Below are 17,545 nucleotides of genomic sequence, written 5' to 3'. Positions count from 1 at the left end.
AAATCAATATTGAAGTGCAGGGAAGGAGAGACATGGCTTAATAGCCGTGTTTTAGTTGACAGCTGGCTCAACGTATCAAAAGTGTAATGTGTCTGTCCAAAATCCAACCTAAACTAATGCTAGCTGAGGATGCATTAACAGAGGCATTGCTCACAGCATGCAGGAACTTCTGGTCTTGCACTACTCTGATTAAACAAGTACATGAAAACACATTCAAAGCAGAGTCGGCCAGGATGGTAAAGGGGTTCGGTACTTCGTTGTATGAGGAATATTTGAAGGAACCTGGAATATATAAGCAAGATTTGGAGGATGGGGGAGAAGGGGAGACATGAAAGCCCTCTTTGAATATCTGAATGAGGGGATGTGATTATATCAGTTCTGTATGACTCGAAGGGCCGAACTACAAGCCATGCATTTGATCTATAACAAGGAGACAACCTGAATAATACGTTTCCAATCCCCCAACTCTTTAAGGCTGGAATGGGCTGCTTCCTTTCCAGGTGAATTTCCTGCCACTGCCGAGGCCAAGTACAGTCGGACTGACCAGCTGGGCCACCGTGGAGAAGATGGGAGCTTCAGCTGGGTGGCTGGGTTATATGATATCTGAAGTCCCCTCCAACTCCAACAGGCTCAGACACCATGAGGGTGTTTTAATCGTCACCACCCACCACACAGTGCTGGTGTGAGGCTCGGATTTGACGATGTGTAGTATGTAAAAGTGCTTTGGAAACTCTAGAGCGCTTCACAGATGGAGGAGAGGTTGTTATTATTAAACACGAGATTTCCGGAATGTACTGCTGCCATAAAGCAAGGCATAGCTACATCTGCACAGCTCGTTTGAGGGTGACATGTAGGGGGAAGAGTGTGCTCTGCTCTGCCCACTAGGAGTGAGTTTCCTCGTGTCCTTGAAGGAATCCACAAACGGCTTCTGTTAGCTGAGCTCCTCCGATGAAGAGGGATGAAGGAGGATGAAGTCCCCCTCCCGGGCAGGAGTTCGGGGAAAGGTGGGTGGGGAAGGCCCTGGTGGGTGAAAGAGGAAAGCTCAGAATAAAATGTAAATCAAAAGCGGTCACTTGCCAGTGTCCTAAGAGGCCCCAGCTGAGAGGCTGTGACTGGCAGAAGTAGGGGAAGAAGACAGCAGAGCTGGTCTGAGGAGGACGATGACTCAAATTTATATAGCTCATGAGGGCCAAGTCAGCAAACTCTGCATTTCCTGCAGGTTTGGAGAATGAGTGTTTATCCCCAAATAGGTTTCTTTTTCTAGCCAGAGATATCCACTTCCCAAGAACTGGAGCTCAAAGGGAGAGGACCTGCAGCTGTCCACAGGGCTTGGGGGCCAGGAGGACGGGGATAACTTGAAGTAAATTTTTTGGGGGGAATTTACTGGGCAGCACAGTCTAAAAAGTAGGCTCAGGTGTGAACCAGGCGCAGGCTGTGGCTACTAAGCAGTGGGCTGAAACTGCCTTGTGCTGGCCTGTGAAAGCCAACTGTTAAATCTTCAGAAATTCTGCAAATTGGTTGACATCACATTGGGAGCTTGAAATTGGCCATGGTGGGAGAATTTACACCATGGAAATTGGCAAATGCTGCAAATCAAGGCTTGCCCTGCGCTCCCCACCCCCACTCTGAGAGCAAGTTGTTAAATAGTTACTAGCACATCTCTAATGTCAGCTTTTCCCCAAGTAGCTTTCTTCCATTCTTTTTGGTCTGGCATGGGAAGAAACTCATCTTACCCACTCCAGGAGGCCACCTGGTGCATTCACAGCTGGTCTCAGAACTGGCCACTCCAGATTTGGAGCTTTTCTCCAAGGAGCCCTCAGAGCACTCTGGAGAGCCTGCCCTGGCAGCCCGCTAGGGAAAGGAACAGGTAGGCATCAGTGCAGGCCTGGAGGACTGTCCCTTTTCAACCAGGGGAAGCTCAGGCAACGTTGAACAATGTCCTGAGAACTGCCTGGGAGATCAGAAAAGCCTCAGAGAATGGAAAGAGCAGAGGATCCGGCCCTGGGTTTGATGCTCCTCTGCCAATTATTAGCTACGTGTTTTGGGGCAAGTTTCCTGATCTCTTTGGTTTCCTAATCTGTAAAATGCAGGAGATAATACTCACTCTGCAGGTTGTGCTGATTAATCAAGAGAACCAGACAATGGTTACTCGTGGGACAGGAGGCAGCACTCCCTGTGGAGGCTCCTATGAGATGTGACACTGTGCCAGCACCTACACACATGCTAAGAAAATATTTCTGGAGTGGGTGCAGTGGCTCACGCCTGCAATCCCAGTGCTTTGGGAGGCTGAAGTGGGTTCTGTGCTTCCCATGTCCTCTCTTGGCCTAGAGTTCTTTCTTGGGGCAAATACCCTGGGGCCATCACCTCCATGCACTTCCCTCCTGTAGATGCTATAACCACTGGACTTCTCTCTGCCATCTAGCCAGAACCAGTTCTGCCTTAAGCTTGCAGCTAAGGAAACCCTGATTCTTGGTTTGAATCAGATTCTCGGTTTGAAGGTTCTTTCTTTACCCATTCTAAAAAGGAATGGGAAGAGTCGGGAGTTTTCAGATGTATATGCAGGTGTGTAAAATCTGGGTGGGGCTGAGAGATCCAGCCACGCTGGCAGTCTCGTCTTCTACTCATGAAAATGAGTAGGAGATGCTCCCTGGTGTGTTTTAAGGGGTGCTGGGAAGATCTTACTTGCCCTCAATGACACCCAAAACCCCCACAGATGCTTCTTTTCTGTAAAGCACTATCTTTTTCCAGTTGTAAGGAAGAGTGACATGTTTTGTTCTAGTAAGCTAATAAAATATTTCTGGGCTGGGTGCAGAGGCTCACGCCACTGTAATCTGTAATCTCAGTGCTCTGGGAGGCTGAAGCGGGAGGACTGCTTGAAGCCAGGAGTTCAAGACCAGCCTGGACAACAAAACAAGAACCCATCTCTGCAAAAAGTAAAACAAATAGGCAGGATGTGGTGGTGTGTGCCTGTAGTATCAGCTACTCGAGAGGCTGAGGCAGGGGGATGCCTGAGTCCAGAAAGTCTAGGCTGCAGTGAACTATGGTCGTACCACTGTGCTCCAGCCTGGGAGACAGAGCGAGACCCTGTCTCTTAAAAACAAAAACAAAAACAAAAACAAAAAAGAGAAAAAAGCTATGTGGGCTTTCATGTTTCACAATAATCCCGCACAGTAGGTTATCATCATCTCCATTTCGCAGATGAGAAAACAGAAGCCCACAGAGGGCCTTCTGACTCATTGTACTATATGAATTGGAGCATTTAATTACTTTTCTTTGAAGGGGAGAATGGAAAGATTTTTTTTCCACTCTGTGAAAAAAGAGGCAGGAGGTGTGGGGGGCTCAAATTAGAATGAAACTTCACTCCGCCTCTGCACGTGTTCTAAGTCTCTATCTAGTCCACCCCATCCTCACTGCTGGTTCCAGTTTGTCCCACTCCCTCAACAAATCTCTCCCCTACGAGTTCAAATCATTCTCCCAACAATGATGGTGCCAGAAACAGTTTTCCCACGCGGAACCCAGGTAGGAAGGCACAGCTGGTTTATTAATCGAAGGTGGCTCAAAGCTGGGTCGACTTCCCTCCGAAGCTACGAGGAGCCTGGAGGCCAAGAGCTCAGAGGAAACCTGCCTGCAGGGGCCTCAAGCCTTCTGGAGTCTGGAGGCCCAAGTTGCATTCAGCTACTGCCTCCTGCCAACTTCCCTTCAGACTTCCTATCTTGCTCATGGGAGGTGGGAGCAGATGGTTGAGAAGTGAGGCTGACACCAAGGTCTTTCCAGCACCCATAGAAGATGGTTGGCGTTGGGGAGAGCAGAAGCGTCCGTTTCAGAGAGAACTAGTTTTGAATCCCACCCTTACCACTTACAACCTTAAAGATGTAACTTTACCTTCTGGGGTTTCAGGTTCCTCATCTGAAAAATAGGCAAGGTGCCTCCTACCCCCCACCACCATGATGGATGGCTGTCTCCTCCAGGGGATGATGGCAGAGCATCTGGAATTGGGTCAGGCTCCTCTCCCCCAGGCCTGCGTGGCCCTCAGCATGCTGCTGCGACCTGTCTGCTCACTCGCCTCCCTCCCTCACTAGACTGTAGGATCCTTGAGGGCAGGACCAGGGCTTTTCTGTTTATTGTCATAGCCTCAGTGTCTGATAGAGAGAGTATCTGAAATATCTGTTGAATCAGGAATGACTGGTACGGAGTGGGCAGGTCTGATTGAATGCTACCATTTTAGCTGCAGATTTACCTCCTTGACCCGGAATCCTCAGGCCACAAAAGATAAGTCTACAGTTCCTGACCATATAACTGACTGGGGGGAATTGGGTGTCCAGCCCAGAGCTGGAGACAATGGCACAGAGCACGACGTGCTGGGATGAATCTCTACTTTGTATTTGGCTCTCTCCTGCCTGTGTGATTTGGGCAAGTTACTCAACCTTTCTCAACCAGGGTCCTCATCTATAAAATGGGAATAATTATACTCAAGGTACAGGGTGTTCAGCATTAAATGAGACAATTATATGCAAAGTAGCTGGCACTCAGTAGCTATTCAGCATATGGCGGTTATTGTTAATATAATCCACATACCCTACAGCCCACACCCTGAGAGCTGGCTGCTGTTGTTTCTCTCATGTGGGCTGCCCTGGGGGTCCTGCCAGTACGGGTGCCACCCCTGCTGGAGGAACCCATTCTGCATAAGCTCCCTGGGAAGTAGGCAAGTGTGAGTTCAAGTGCAGGAATGGGGGCCCGTGGTGTCACAGAAGGTTACATTATGCCTTACCAGCTTGGAATTGAGTGGCATGCCCAAGGCAAGGACTCAGTTCCTCTGAGCCTCAGTTTCCCCATCAGGTAAAAACGGAGCTATTAATATCTCTTCCCAGGGCTACTGAGAGACCATATGTGAGGGTGCATTGCAAGCAGCAGATGCCCGGCAAACCTTGGTTTCTAAGCAATTCCAATGCTTCCTTTGGCTAGATTTCTCCTCTGAATCAAATCCAAACCCCACCCTCTGTTCAGATGAGCCCCAGTGCCCCCACACCTCCTATGCCCCCCGCCACCCTCCTCCGCCCATGGTCCTGCTTGTTGTGACTATCAAACCCCCACACACCTCCCACAGGGCCTCTTTCTGAACACGCTGAACACCCAGGCCTGCACCTTCTCAGCACAGGCACTCCTTGTTTTCCTTTTTCTTTTTTTTTTTTGAGATGGAGTTTCACTCTTGTTGCCCAGGCCGGAGTGCAATGGCACCATCTTGGCTCACTGCAACCTCCACCTCTCGGATTCAAGTGATTCTCCTTCTTCAGCCTCCCAAATAGCTGGGATTATGCCGGGCACGGTGGCTCATGCCTGTAATCCCAGCACTTTGGGAGGCCGAGGTGCACAGATCACCTGAGGTCAAGAGTTCGAGACCAGCCTGACCAACATGGAGAAACACCATCTCTACTAAAAGTACAAAAAAACACAGACACTCCTTCTAAGAGGACATTCCCTTTTCTGAGCCCTCCATTTGACATGGCAGAGTGGGCGCCAGCCAGCCCCAGGAGGGCCCCCTTAAACTGCCAAAACCTTGTGTTCTGGCTCCCTGGGGCTGCCCAGGCCTGGCCCTCCAGGGGCCGCTGAGATTTCAGGCGGACCCGGCAGGGCTGGCACTCCCTCCAGGTCAGGGCAAGCCAGGTGTGGATCAGTTTCCTGGCAACCAGGAGAGAAGCCAAGAACCCGGGAAGAGGTCAGGGCTTGAGGTCACTTGGTAAACATTAAGTTTGGCCTTAACAGGTAGGAGGCAGCAGGGGGCATGAACAATGTTGTGGGGCACAGAGTCCAGGGCGCTCCAGACCTGGGCCTGCTCAGGCGAGCTGGAGTGCAGGGATATGTCCAGTTTAAAGACATAGATGGCTCAAGCAGGCATAGAGAGAGGTCACATAGAGAGAGGTGTACAAAGAGAAGAAAGGCCCAGCAGAAAAGAAAAAAGAAAGAGAAGAGTCTGTTTTGATGAGTCAAAGCAAGGGAAAGTGGGTCCCCATATGGTCCCTGGGGTGTTGCCCCCGGGGCAGAGAGACCCTTCGATTACAGTCACAGAAAAAGCCGAGGGAACTTTCAAAACTCCTGGAAGCTGCTCACGGATCCACAGCCTTGCACCTGCCCAGCCCTCCTCCCCTTACCCTATCGCCTCAGACCTACCCTTGGTTGCCTGAGTGTTCTTGGTGGTGTCTACCCTCCTGCCTTTCCGATGGTGTCCACCCTCCTGCCTTTCCGATGGTGTCCACCCTCCTGCCTTTCCGATGGTGTCCACCCTCCTGCCTTTCCGATGGTGTCCACCCTCCTGCCTTTCCGATGGTGTCCACCTTCCTGCCTTTCCGATGGTGTCCACCTTCCTGCCTTTGCTCCCATAGCTGCCTCAGCAGGGACTGTCCTCATGTCCCCCACAGCCTGCCTCCCACCCAGATGCAGCTTCAACTCTTCCAAGAAGCCTTTCCTGCTTCTCCTCCCTCCCCAGGCCTCGGAAGACTGGACTCCTGCCTCATCTGAATGCACCCCAACACCGGGCCCTTTGTCCATCTCATGAGCGGGCTGGTCTCCCAGCTTCCATGCCTGCCCGCGGTGTACTCCTATGTGTTAAATGAGCGAAGGATGACCCCAAGGAGACAATGATGAGTGATGTGTTAAAGACCTCCAGGATCCCAAAGCCTGGGAGAGGCCAAAGAGGGCTCCTCAAAATATTCCCCAACCCAGTTAGCCCAGGGAGAGGAAGGGCCGGCAGCAGAGCCAGGCAGCCCAACGTAGCTCAAAGAGGCTCTCGGAACAGTGGGCCTCGGTCACCTCCATTCTGATCTTGGGCCAAATGGATAGAACAGGCCACAGAAGAGTTACTCAGTGGTGTAAATGGGGGTTTTGGTTAGTTGATTAATTTTAAAAGGGTTTGTAAGCGGTGGTTTACAAAATGTGACTCATGGAACATTCACTGCCCCTAACTGCATTTCCTGAGCTGTCACTGACAGGAGGCTAAAAAGAGGAAAGTTGTGGACTCCACTTCCCAGCTTTGTGCATTTTCCTGGGAATTGATGGCCCCCTGCCCATCCCACAGCTTCCCTCTGGAAGATCCTTTCCTTTTGTAATAGTCCCAAACCAGTGATTTCCAACAGGCCTTTCAGAGGGCACGCCAGAATCCCAGTGTGTGCACATCTCTGTGTATCGTGTGTGTAAGGTGGTGTTCATAGCCGGTAAAACCTATTTGACATGCCTATTATGTTCCTAATAAAAAGTAATTAAGGTTCAATCCCATCTGGGCTTCTGGAGATGTGCAGGTGATTGAGTGAAGAATGAAGTTGGGGTGTGGGTGAAAAGGGGTTGAGGAACACCACTGTACTTTTTGTACCCACACTCTCAACAGTCTTGCAAGGCATGGAGGGCAGAGTTATTCTCATTTTACAAACGCAGAAACTAAGGCCCCATATGGACTCTAAGCTCCAAGAGGATAGGAACTCCGTTGATTTTGCAATCCAGTACACAGCACAATGTCCGCACGGCCCACAGGATACGCTCAATGTTTATCGAATGCATGAGTGAATGAAAGAAACAGCTCTGAAATTACTTGCCTGAATTTGTATAATTCATCAGCCGTGGAGCTGATGAATTATACAAATTCTTATTACAAGGCCTGATTCCTGAATTTCTACGAGGTTGAGTCATTCCATCCCCCTCTTCAGATCACAGACTTCAAGAACAGCAAGCATCCTGGAGCCCTAACTCACCCACCCACCTCCTGCCAGGCCGCACAGACACCAAAGCTTCCCAAAGACCAACTGAGACCAACGGCGCAGGAAAGGGAGGCGGAGCACGTAAGGTCCTCCCCAGACCCGCTGCTGACTTGGATCGCCTGTCCCCTAATTTATTTTAGGCTTTGTATCCCAGGGCCATTAACTATTTTTGTAGCTGTTTAGGGCATTTGTCCTGCTTGGGGACAAGGGGGTAGACAATAAAATCTCTGTTTTTGGTAAATATTAGAATATAGTAAGATCATCAAATAAAAAACCTAGACCAGGCCAGTGGAGTGTTTCTTCCCAAGCTTTAAAGCCATGCTGACAACCCACCATCTCCAAATGGGCATAAAGGCCCCACGGTTGGACCTGGAGGTTGTTTTTGCCTTTTACACAACGAAGAGTCCAGGTCTTGAGTGAGTTGGAGTTCAGGGATATGTCCAGCTTAAAGACATGGGTGGCTCAAGCAGGCGGAGAGAGAGGTCACTGCGTACAAAGAGAAGAAAGGCCCAGCAGAAAAGAAAAAAGAAAGAGAAGAGTCTGTTCTGGTGAGTCGAAGCAAGGGAAGGTGGGTCCTCATATGGTCCCTGGGGTGTTGCCCCCAGGGGCAGAGGGAGCCATCAATCACCATCACAGAAAAGGCTTAGGGGAGCTTTCAAAGCTGCTGAATGAACTCTATTGCTGCAAAGTGAATGTTTCACAGGCAGCTGAGCAGAGGGACCTGCAAGGCAGGGGGTTCCAGCCCTTAAAGAGATGAGAGGAATGTAAAGCGAGTGTGAAAACATCTGAACCCGCTTCTGCCTGTCACAGCTGCGTGGCCTGGATGGAGGCCATTCACAGCCAGGGGCCCCAGCCACCCCCTTTTGCCTCCAGTTAATTAAACCAGCTTGGGGATCCTAATGACTGATCAAATCCCATCCAGCTTCCCCAGGATATCTGCCTCCCCCAGCCCCACCTGGAGTGGGGATGGTGCTGGGACAGGGAGGGAAAGACGATGTCCAGAGAGACGGGTCTGGCTTCCTCAGTGTGGCTGGCCCAGCTTTAGCCTTCCTCTTGCAGGGTTAGTGAGATACTCTTGTGTTGACCCCAGATCTCAGTGCCGTGTCCTGGAGTCCCAGACACCATTTTCCCCACTCTGAGAGATGCTGGAGGATCAGGGTGGGGGGAATGGGAGGGATGCAGCTTTTGCAAAGGACCTTGAGCAAACACTTGACTTCCTTCCAAAGTGAGTCTCCCAAAGCGGATCTCAACAGGGAGTTCTAACTGCCTGTCTTGTCTCTCTCTGGTCAAAAATGAGGCTGCATCCTTGGTGAACTGCCAAAACCCTTTTAATGCCACTCATCATCAAGTAATGCTATGTAAGCACCTAGCTACCTAGCCATCAATTTGTTCCTAAACTATCCATTGAGTTTAGTTTCACATTGACAGAGGCTGTGCCTAGTGGGTCAGACTAGGATCTACCAGGATTTCTGCTTTCTAGTCCAATGCTCATGCAGCTGACACGTAGGAGACATGCAGACTGAACATCCTAAACATTGAATACATACTCAAAAAGATACAATATTTATCTTGCTAATAAGCCAAGGGCAAAGATATTTTTGGAACGGTAGGTATGTGTCTGCGTTTGAGGAAAAGTTGTGGGGGCTGGTGCTGATAATAAGAGTGTGTTTTGTGTGGGAAGGTGAGGGGACTGAAGCGGTTGCCTTTGCCAGTGAACCCGGATGGCTCCCCGGAGTGGCTGATGGAGCTACAGAAGTGAGAACTTCGCTTGGTGGGTGATGTTGCATATGGGTGTTACAGGAAGGTCTCGAGTGACATTTCTGAGAGTACACGAATCAGAGGTATTTGCCTAGAAGGAGTGACAGGGTGGTCGTGTGTTCCCAAGAAAATTCTGGGAGGGAGGCTGGAGTGACACTTGCTGGGATACCAAGCAAGGCAGGAGAGCGAAGAAACAGTAGCAAATGGAAGGGTCAGTGGGGATGCTGGGGCAGTGGGAGGAGGGGGCTGTGAAAGTCCAGCTGACAGCCAGGCCACTATGGCAGAGATGCAGAACAGAAGCGGGGTGATGCTGGAATCAACACAATGCACTGAACTGAGGATCACACACCTATTTCACATCCAGGTCTCTCTAGAGACAGTGTGGTCATTAGGCAATCATGGTAGCATTACACCACCCTGGTGACTTAACCCTACCTCTTCAGGGCATAAAGTGAGGGTCGGCATCAAGGACCCAGTTACAGCATGCTGGAATTGCGGTCCTGCAGTTAAGACAGTAGAGGGTGCTGCTACTCTGGCAGAATTTAGCAGGAAGCTACCAGAAGGAGGAAGTAGGTCACAGGGAGGGTTCCACTGGGTTGTTGCTTTTGCACTTTCTTTTTTTCTTTTTTGAGATGGAGTCTCACTCTGTCTCCCAGGCTGGAGTGCAGTGGTGCAATCTTGGCTCACTGCAAACTCCGCCTCCCGGGTTCAAGCAATTCTCCTGCCTCAGCCTCTCAAGTAGCTGGGACTACAGGCGTGTGCCACCATGTCTGGCTACTTTTTGTATTTTTAGTAGAGACAGAGTTTCACCATGTTGGCCAGGCTGGTCTCAAACTCCTGACCTCAGGCAATCTACCCACCTCGGCCTCCCAAAGGGCTGGGATTACAGGCATGAGCCACCGTGCCCAGCCTGCTTTTGCACTTTCTTTTTTTTGTTGTTGTTGAGACAGAGTCTGGCTCTGCCGCCTAGGCTGGAGTGCAGTGGCCGGATCTCAGCTCACTGCAAGCTCCGCCTCCCGGGTTCACGCCATTCTCCTGCCTCAGCCTCCCAAGTAGCTGGGACTACAGGCGCCCGCCACCTCGCCCGGCTAGTTTTTTGTATTTTTTTAGTAGAGATGGGGTTTCACTGTGTTAGCCAGGATGGTCTCGATCTCCTGACCTCATGATCCGCCCGTCTCGGCCTCCCAAAGTGCTGGGATTACAGGCTTGAGCCACCGCGCCCGGCCCTGCTTTTGCACTTTCTAAACATACAGTCATCCTTCGGTGCACAGTCAACAGAGTGACAACCTTACAAGCAATCACAAAATTTCTCCAGGATGGACTGCAACAGAACCGAGGGGCTAGAAGCCGCTTAACCATTGTATCACTTGGCTTGTGCCCAAATAGCACGAGGCCATAACCATGAATGCTTCTCTACTAAAATGGGAAGAAAAAAAAGGCCTCCCTCATTTTTAATAACTTTATTCCCCAAACTTCAAAAATGAAATTGCCAAGTTAAGAACTTGCCTTGAAAAAAAATTCTAATTTATTATAAAGAAGGTCCGGGGCTTGGGAATTTTTTAATGCAGATTCCTAATTTTCCAAAGTGAGATTCTCCTGTGCATTTGAATAGATTATGCTCGGTATTGCTAGCCCTTAGCACAAAGGGAACATTATTAAAACGATCGCATGGGTCTCAGAGGAAGGGCTCTGCGTCTCACTTCCTTTTTCATTTGGGGGACTTCATATCAGAGACTATCCATTTGTTGCCTGTAGAAGAAACTGGGTTTCTGAAGAGGTGATGGAGAAGTGTGCTTAGCTGCCCAGGTTGTGAGGAAACAAGTCATACGTGGTCCAAACATAATGAGATTAGACCTAAAGGAATGAGGAGGGAGTGGACCTTGTTTCCTGAGAGCTCTGTTTTGGACAGGATTCCCTGGTGTGCCTGACCCATGTTCCCATCAGGCTCTGCTTCCCTGAAGATGTGGAGTCTCAGAGAGTGGCTGGTTCTCGGGGATAGGAACACTCTGAAGGGAAATGCAGCAGAGTCTCCCCCTAGGAAGCTGGGGTCCATATCTCGAAAAGATAAAGGGAAGAAGTCAGGGGTCCAATGCAAGTTTGCAGAAAGTGCCAGAAGCCAGGCATGCATGGAAGAGCTATTCCTACAAGGGAGCCCCTCCTAGAAGCCCGAAAGAGTGGGCAGAAGGCCCTCAAACACCAGCCCTCTCCGGAGAGAACAGCCTGTCTCCCTAGTCAGAAGCCTTTGTTCTGGAGGCCTCCACCAGCTCCCCCATCCCTCCCACTCCACCCCTGCCCAAGCTCCTCTCCGTTAGCCCCACATCCTGCTCGGTTTCCTTGGGAACCAGCTCAGCTTGGGGAAGGCCAATGGCAATTTGGGCATAGCCTAGTGGCTTCGTCAAGGCCATAAAGACCTGGTCAGTTCACCATTGACACTGATGCTTCTCATCAGATATTTCACTCATGGATTGCCAGGGTTACAAATAGATGGCAGCTTCCCCAGGGCAAATTATTCCTTTGCTCTAAATGTGAAGATTTTAAATGGTGACATTCTGGCGGATCCTCAGAGAGGAGAGCCTTCGGGCAGTCCCTGTATCTGGGTTCTGTCTAAGACCTTAGATATGGAAGTGGAGTCTCCCTTCTACCTCACAAAGGCTAGAGCAGCTTAGTGGTGACTTCTGGGGAGCTGAGCACCTTCGGACTGCAGCCCACCTCCATCCGTCCCTCGACAGCTGGGATTTATTAGTCCAGCTGTATGCTGATCATTAAATTAGGCTTCTGGATCAGCATTCAACACAGGCCCTTGCTGCAGCTCTCCCGCTAATCCCCGCCAAACCAAAACTTCTCCCAGCTGCCCAGGCAGTCAAAACAGGGAAGGGTGGGTGAGAGGCGAGCGGCCGCTATCAGTCATGCCAACACAGTGTTCTCTGACCTCTCAGCCCTGCCCTGGTCTATCCTTGAGTCTTGGGTATGGAGGTGTGGGCCTTGGCAGCTACCACCTGCTAAATACAGGCAGGGTCCCCATCTCTGTTCCCCATTCGGACTGGAGAGAGAATCCAGTTACAAAACAAGTGGAGCCCAAGTTCCCACCGCTGAATCGATATGTAGGCACCGATGTGTGCCGGCTGAGCAGAGTGGGAATGGATCTGCTGCTATCGAAGAAGGAAGATCTTACCCTATTCTGGCCCCTAGCTTCTCCTTCTCTCACTTCTTTCTTGGGAGACAAAAGGTTCCCATCAGTTGAGGGCTCCTTCTGAACTTTGTCTCGGGAGCTGAAGCTACAGAGGGAAGGGACTTGACATAGTGTTGAATGCCTGGAAGCTTTCAAATACAAGAGCCATGTAAAGGCCAAGTGCAACCCTGTGGCTTATTCATGGAAACTACTGGCATGAGCAGAGGGTTCACTGAGGATGGGGTTAGGCTGGGAGAGCTGGGGAAGTAATGTGATTTGATATGTGGGAGTGGGGCCGTAGACATGTGCTCAGAGATGGGTGAAAGACCAGGGCCTTTGGACCTTCAAGGACAGAGCAGTCAAAGGGGTTCCATATGCTGGGTACGCTAGAAAGAGGCCCCAGAGCATCTGGTAATCTCCCGGGGGATGACAAAGATGTATAAAGCAGCTACTACATGCTCTCACTAGGCTGGGGGCATCAGGACCATAGTGAGCACAAGCCCAGCATCTGCATCTTAAGACCCCTTTCATGCTGCACAAATTTTCCATGTAGCCCATGAGAACCGCTGTGTTTGATGAGTGAGGGATGGCAGGGTAAGGCAGAGAGTGGCTGCTGGAGGAGTGCAGATCCGCCTGCCCATGTCCGGCAACTGCTGGACATGGGCAAATGTGAGAATGGACATTTTAGCTGGGTGCATTTCACATCATAGGTGCCCAATAAATAATTATCGAATTCATATTGACAGGAGAGTGTGAAGGGAAGCGTCAGAGAATGAAGGCTTCTGTGAAAGCACAGACACAAAACTCAAAGTTTCCCAAGAAGCAAGGGTGGACAAGAGGAGCACCTGGGGGAAGCAAATAGGAAAAGCAGCTGGTCTCAAGGATGTAGGAGGGCAGCCCCCACAAGCTGGGCAGGCTTCCAGGAGGAGGAGGGCAGACAGCATGAAGACAGCAAGAAGGCACTGCTGAGGAGGGGCCTGTTGCAGGAGTGGCAAACGGGGTAGGGGGTGCAGAAGATCTTGGGGGGCAGCTGTGTCTGAGCTGAGGGGTGAAAGCTGGGGACCAGAAGAAAGGGGTTGTGGGGTATACAGAAAGAATCTTGGCTTTTAAAAAGTAGAAGCCCAGAAGAGTTCTGAAGAGAACAGAGATTCTCCCGATAGGCAGGCAGAGGAGGACGAAAGAGCCCAGGTGACCGAGAACGGGGGGCCTGACACTCAGGAGCCTCTGAGTAGGAAGTTTCTCAGTCACTCAGAGGGCGGTTCCCCTCACATCTGGTACCTGGCTCTCCCCAACTGCAGATTTTGCCCCAGTCACAACAAAGGGGTTTGGCTGCGCTCGTGTGCTGTCTGAGAGGTGGGGTGGGGGACAGGACTGTGACCATTACTCTAGCTTCCAGTCCTAGGTCCCGGATTCTGAACCTGGTGACTCCCCTCGGGGTCTGTGTTTGCAGGACTCTCACTCCCCAGCCTGAGGGGGAAGAGCCAGGAGTGCCGCCAGGACATGATTGTGGGAGGCCTGGCTCAGCCCGTTGGCCCCTGGAATATCCCAGCCTGCAGCCGGGGCTCTAAGGCCACCACACTCCCTCCCCCATGGTGGGAGGCAGCGGCCCCTGCGCACTCACCTGTGGGCTGTCCTGGTAGGGTGGGGGCGGGACATTCTGCGTGGCCATCATCGTCAGAGCGGGGGCTGGGGAGGCATGTTGCATCATGGGATTGATTCACATGGAGGACCTGTGGGCAGGAGAAAGGGGGCCGCACCGTTAACACCGCCGAGCAGGCCCGCCCTGGGCACCCAGCAGCTCCCTGTGTCCCCCGCTGGGCCACCTGGGCCGGCTGGGTGCAGCAAGGGTTGCACGCCCTTCAGGGCAACAAATGAGAGCTGAGGGAGAAGCCTGGGTGGGGAGGGGCTTGCTGTGCTATTTTGACTTGAAAGAAACAATATTCAAATCATATGTAAAACAACCGGTACCCCTGCAGCGGTGCTTTGTTCAGCATCAGCTCAGGCCTGTTGTGCATGTGGGGAGGGGTCCTAAAGGGGGAGGAGGCCTGCCTGGTAGGATCACGGGGGACCGAAGACCATTTGGATACCCCTCCCTCCCCAGGAGGGCCCTGAGTCCCCGCCTGATACGGGTGCTCCTGGGCCCGGTGTTTCCCAGGCTTTCTGGAGCAGCCACAGCGCGCACAGGGGCAGGAGGGCCTCAGGCCAGCTACAGAGCCCCAGGGTCCCCAAGCGCCGAGCTCGCTCCTCCCCAGGGCTCACCACACCCCCTAGTGGTGGCAAGGACACGGGGACCCGGACCCCTCCTCAGACTGCAGCCCCAGGGTGGCTGCCTGGAGGCCTTGGGGAAGGGAAAGAGGCAGGGAATGCCAGTCCACTCCTGTACTTTTCCAGGAGCGGGCTTGTGACGATGGGCGTGTCCACGGATGTGCCTGCATATCCTATTAAGCAGGACTTTCCTCAGCCTTGGTTTAGTATGGTCACCGGAATGTGTGGGTGCCAGAAGAGCTATCAGAGCCAAATGGACTACCTGCCTCTTTGGCTGGTAGAAGACAGAGGCCAAGGGTGACTTGCGGATGGGAGGGCGGGGGTTGGGGGACTTGCTGGTGAAGCTGGGATGGAAGCAGCACCTCCAGATTCCCAGCTCTGGGTCTGCTCCACTGTCGCCCCCATCTTTTCCCCATCACCAGTAAGCAGGCGAGCTGCCCCCACGAAGCCTCAAGACTTGCTCTTGAACTAGGATGTGGTGCCATAAGTGGAGATAGCCCAGCTGTGCCACCCAAGGAACAGAATGTCCAGAGAGGTGGTGTGCTACAGTAGATGCTCTGAAATATTTAGATCTAGAAGCCACAGGCAAGTTGCCTGATACGGGGCTGTCCACTGTAGGGTAGGAGGTTGCTAAGAGCCTCTGTGGAGTGCAGGACGCGTCCTTCTCCTGGGTGGAGGGCAGTGTTGGTCTAGAAACCTTTGTGAGCACAGCACTCACACCCTCCGCCCCCTCTCCCTCAAGCACCTAGGGCTTCATCCTTTTCCAGCCTGGCCCTTCCCAGGGTCTTCCAAAATGTTCACAGACCTGAATTCTGTGGGAATTTGAGAGTGCTTTGGAGCTGCTATCAACGAAAGAGGCTGGCCTCCAGGGCCCTGTGTGTGTGTGTGGTGTGTGTGTGTGTGTGATTCATTTGGTCCTTTTTCAGGAAAGGGAAGTAAGAGCTACTCTGACCTGACCTGAGTCTCCAAGGTACCAAGTACGCTTTGACCTTCTGCAAAAAGCACTGGAAATGCGTGTTTCCTCAATAGATGTCTACCAAACTACCAACTCTGTGCAGAGAACTGTGTGAGGAGTGTGGTGGGACAGATGAATGAGGCAAGGTCTTCTCTCCAAGGAGCATGGCTAGGAGAGGGAGGTCATGGTCCTACAGGAAGGAAGAAAGTGAGGTGGAGGTGGGTGGAGAATGCACAGGGAGGGATGGCTCCCCCGGTGCTAAAAATGCCGACTGCAGGCTGGTTCCATCGGCCTCACTGCCTGTTGCTCGCCCCCGCCTGGACGGACCACCAGGATATCTTCATAACAGCATGCAGGGCCTCGCCCATCTCACACACCACTGGTCCCTGAGATCCAATTTCCTTCTGCAAAGGGATGCAGGGGGGGACCTTGGGGGAGCCTCTCTCTTCAGGCAGGGGAACCAAGGCCTCTGTTCACAGCTGGATCTTTGTCTGGGTGGTGGTCAGCATCCCAGAGAGCCAAGAGCAGAGTGAGGGTTGCAGAGGGAAAAAGGTGTGTGTGTCGGGGGGGAGATATAGATTCTTTGAGACATCAGAAGGAACTTCCAGAATTAAGACTTTTGAGATATTAAAGTGGGTGGAGTTTCTCTTTTTTGGACCCTGACAAAATAAATAGGAATGTTTCAGGGGACTATTAAACATAGCCTTCCCTGGAACTCTGGCAGAGAAGGCAACTTTGGATAGGGCCCAAGGACCAGGATGGTGGGATCTCAGAGCACGGATCACAGATGCTCACCGGCAGGGGAAAAAAGTGAAGGGCTATAGCACTGTAGTGCCTGCAGCCTCCAGAAGAGGGAGCCTGGGGGCAGAGTCAGCGTGGGAGCCGCCTCAGGAAGGAGGGCTTTCTCCCCTCTTAGGGGCAACTAGTTCTCTTTAACCTCGGGCTTGGGTCTTTTGGTAACCTCATCCCATGGATTAGAAAGTCATAATGAAGGCAAAACAAAGGAAGCTCAACGAGGGGGGCATAGGCTACAGACAGGCGCCTTTCATTCACATTCTTTTGTTCACTGTCCAATGAATGGAAGGCAGGGTCATTTTAGAGGCGCTGTTCCTAGACACATTTGTAGCAGCAGGAGGGCTGCCCTGTCTGGGGGAAGGAGGGATGGTTCAGAGTGGTCTGCACCCAGAGACAACCACCCGGGAGGCTGAGAGGAGACGGTTCAGTCCTGAGCCCACCAGGCTGTGGAGCAGGGCCAGACCCGCCTAGGAAGAAGACACAGGAACAATATTCTGAGGACCCAGATGGCCCTGGCCCCTCCCCCTCCTTGGGGTCACCATAGGCCACTAGGCCACTGCCCCATTACCCTCTGGGGGCTTCTCCTGCAAGAGAACAGGAGGCCTTTTCAACAGAGGCTTAAGTTTCCTTCTCTGCTAGCTCAGGCACAGAAGCCTCTGGCAACTTGACACTCCGGGAGCTCAGCTGCGGGAGGACCCTGCACCCATGTCCGGAAGCTGGCTCTTTGCCTCACACCTCTCCACCCACACATGCACTTCCCTGGTTCCTAAAAGGCCACGTGCAACCATCCTGGAGAGGAATTTGGGGATCTGACTCGCCTTATCTGGGACTTGGCTGGGACTTTGCAGTGGGGTGTGGGGG

General features: G+C 52.0%; 1 protein-coding gene across 5 annotated transcripts in view; it reads right to left on the bottom strand.

Annotated features, from left to right (window-relative positions):
* PKNOX2 (PBX/knotted 1 homeobox 2) overlaps positions 1 to 17,545 on the bottom strand; it is a 272,502-nt gene that overhangs the window by 69,244 nt on the left and 185,713 nt on the right. For 2 of the 5 annotated variants that reach the window (XM_033204400.1, XM_033204401.1), the window contains one exon: positions 14,291 to 14,399. The exons of 2 other annotated variants lie outside the window; for them this stretch is intronic. In XM_033204400.1, coding sequence (XP_033060291.1) covers positions 14,291 to 14,377 — 87 coding nt within the window. In that variant the 5' untranslated portion in view covers positions 14,378 to 14,399. Of the gene's footprint in view, positions 1 to 1,733; positions 1,825 to 14,290; positions 14,400 to 17,545 lie in introns of those variants that run through there. One more of the 5 variants, XM_033204405.1, reaches the window with a different exon arrangement.

This window comes from Trachypithecus francoisi, unplaced genomic scaffold, assembly GCF_009764315.1.
Source record: "Trachypithecus francoisi isolate TF-2019V2 unplaced genomic scaffold, Tfra_2.0 Lachesis_group8, whole genome shotgun sequence".
Classification (NCBI taxonomy): Eukaryota; Metazoa; Chordata; class Mammalia; order Primates; family Cercopithecidae; genus Trachypithecus; species Trachypithecus francoisi.
This window is presented reverse-complemented; position numbering and strand designations above follow the sequence as displayed.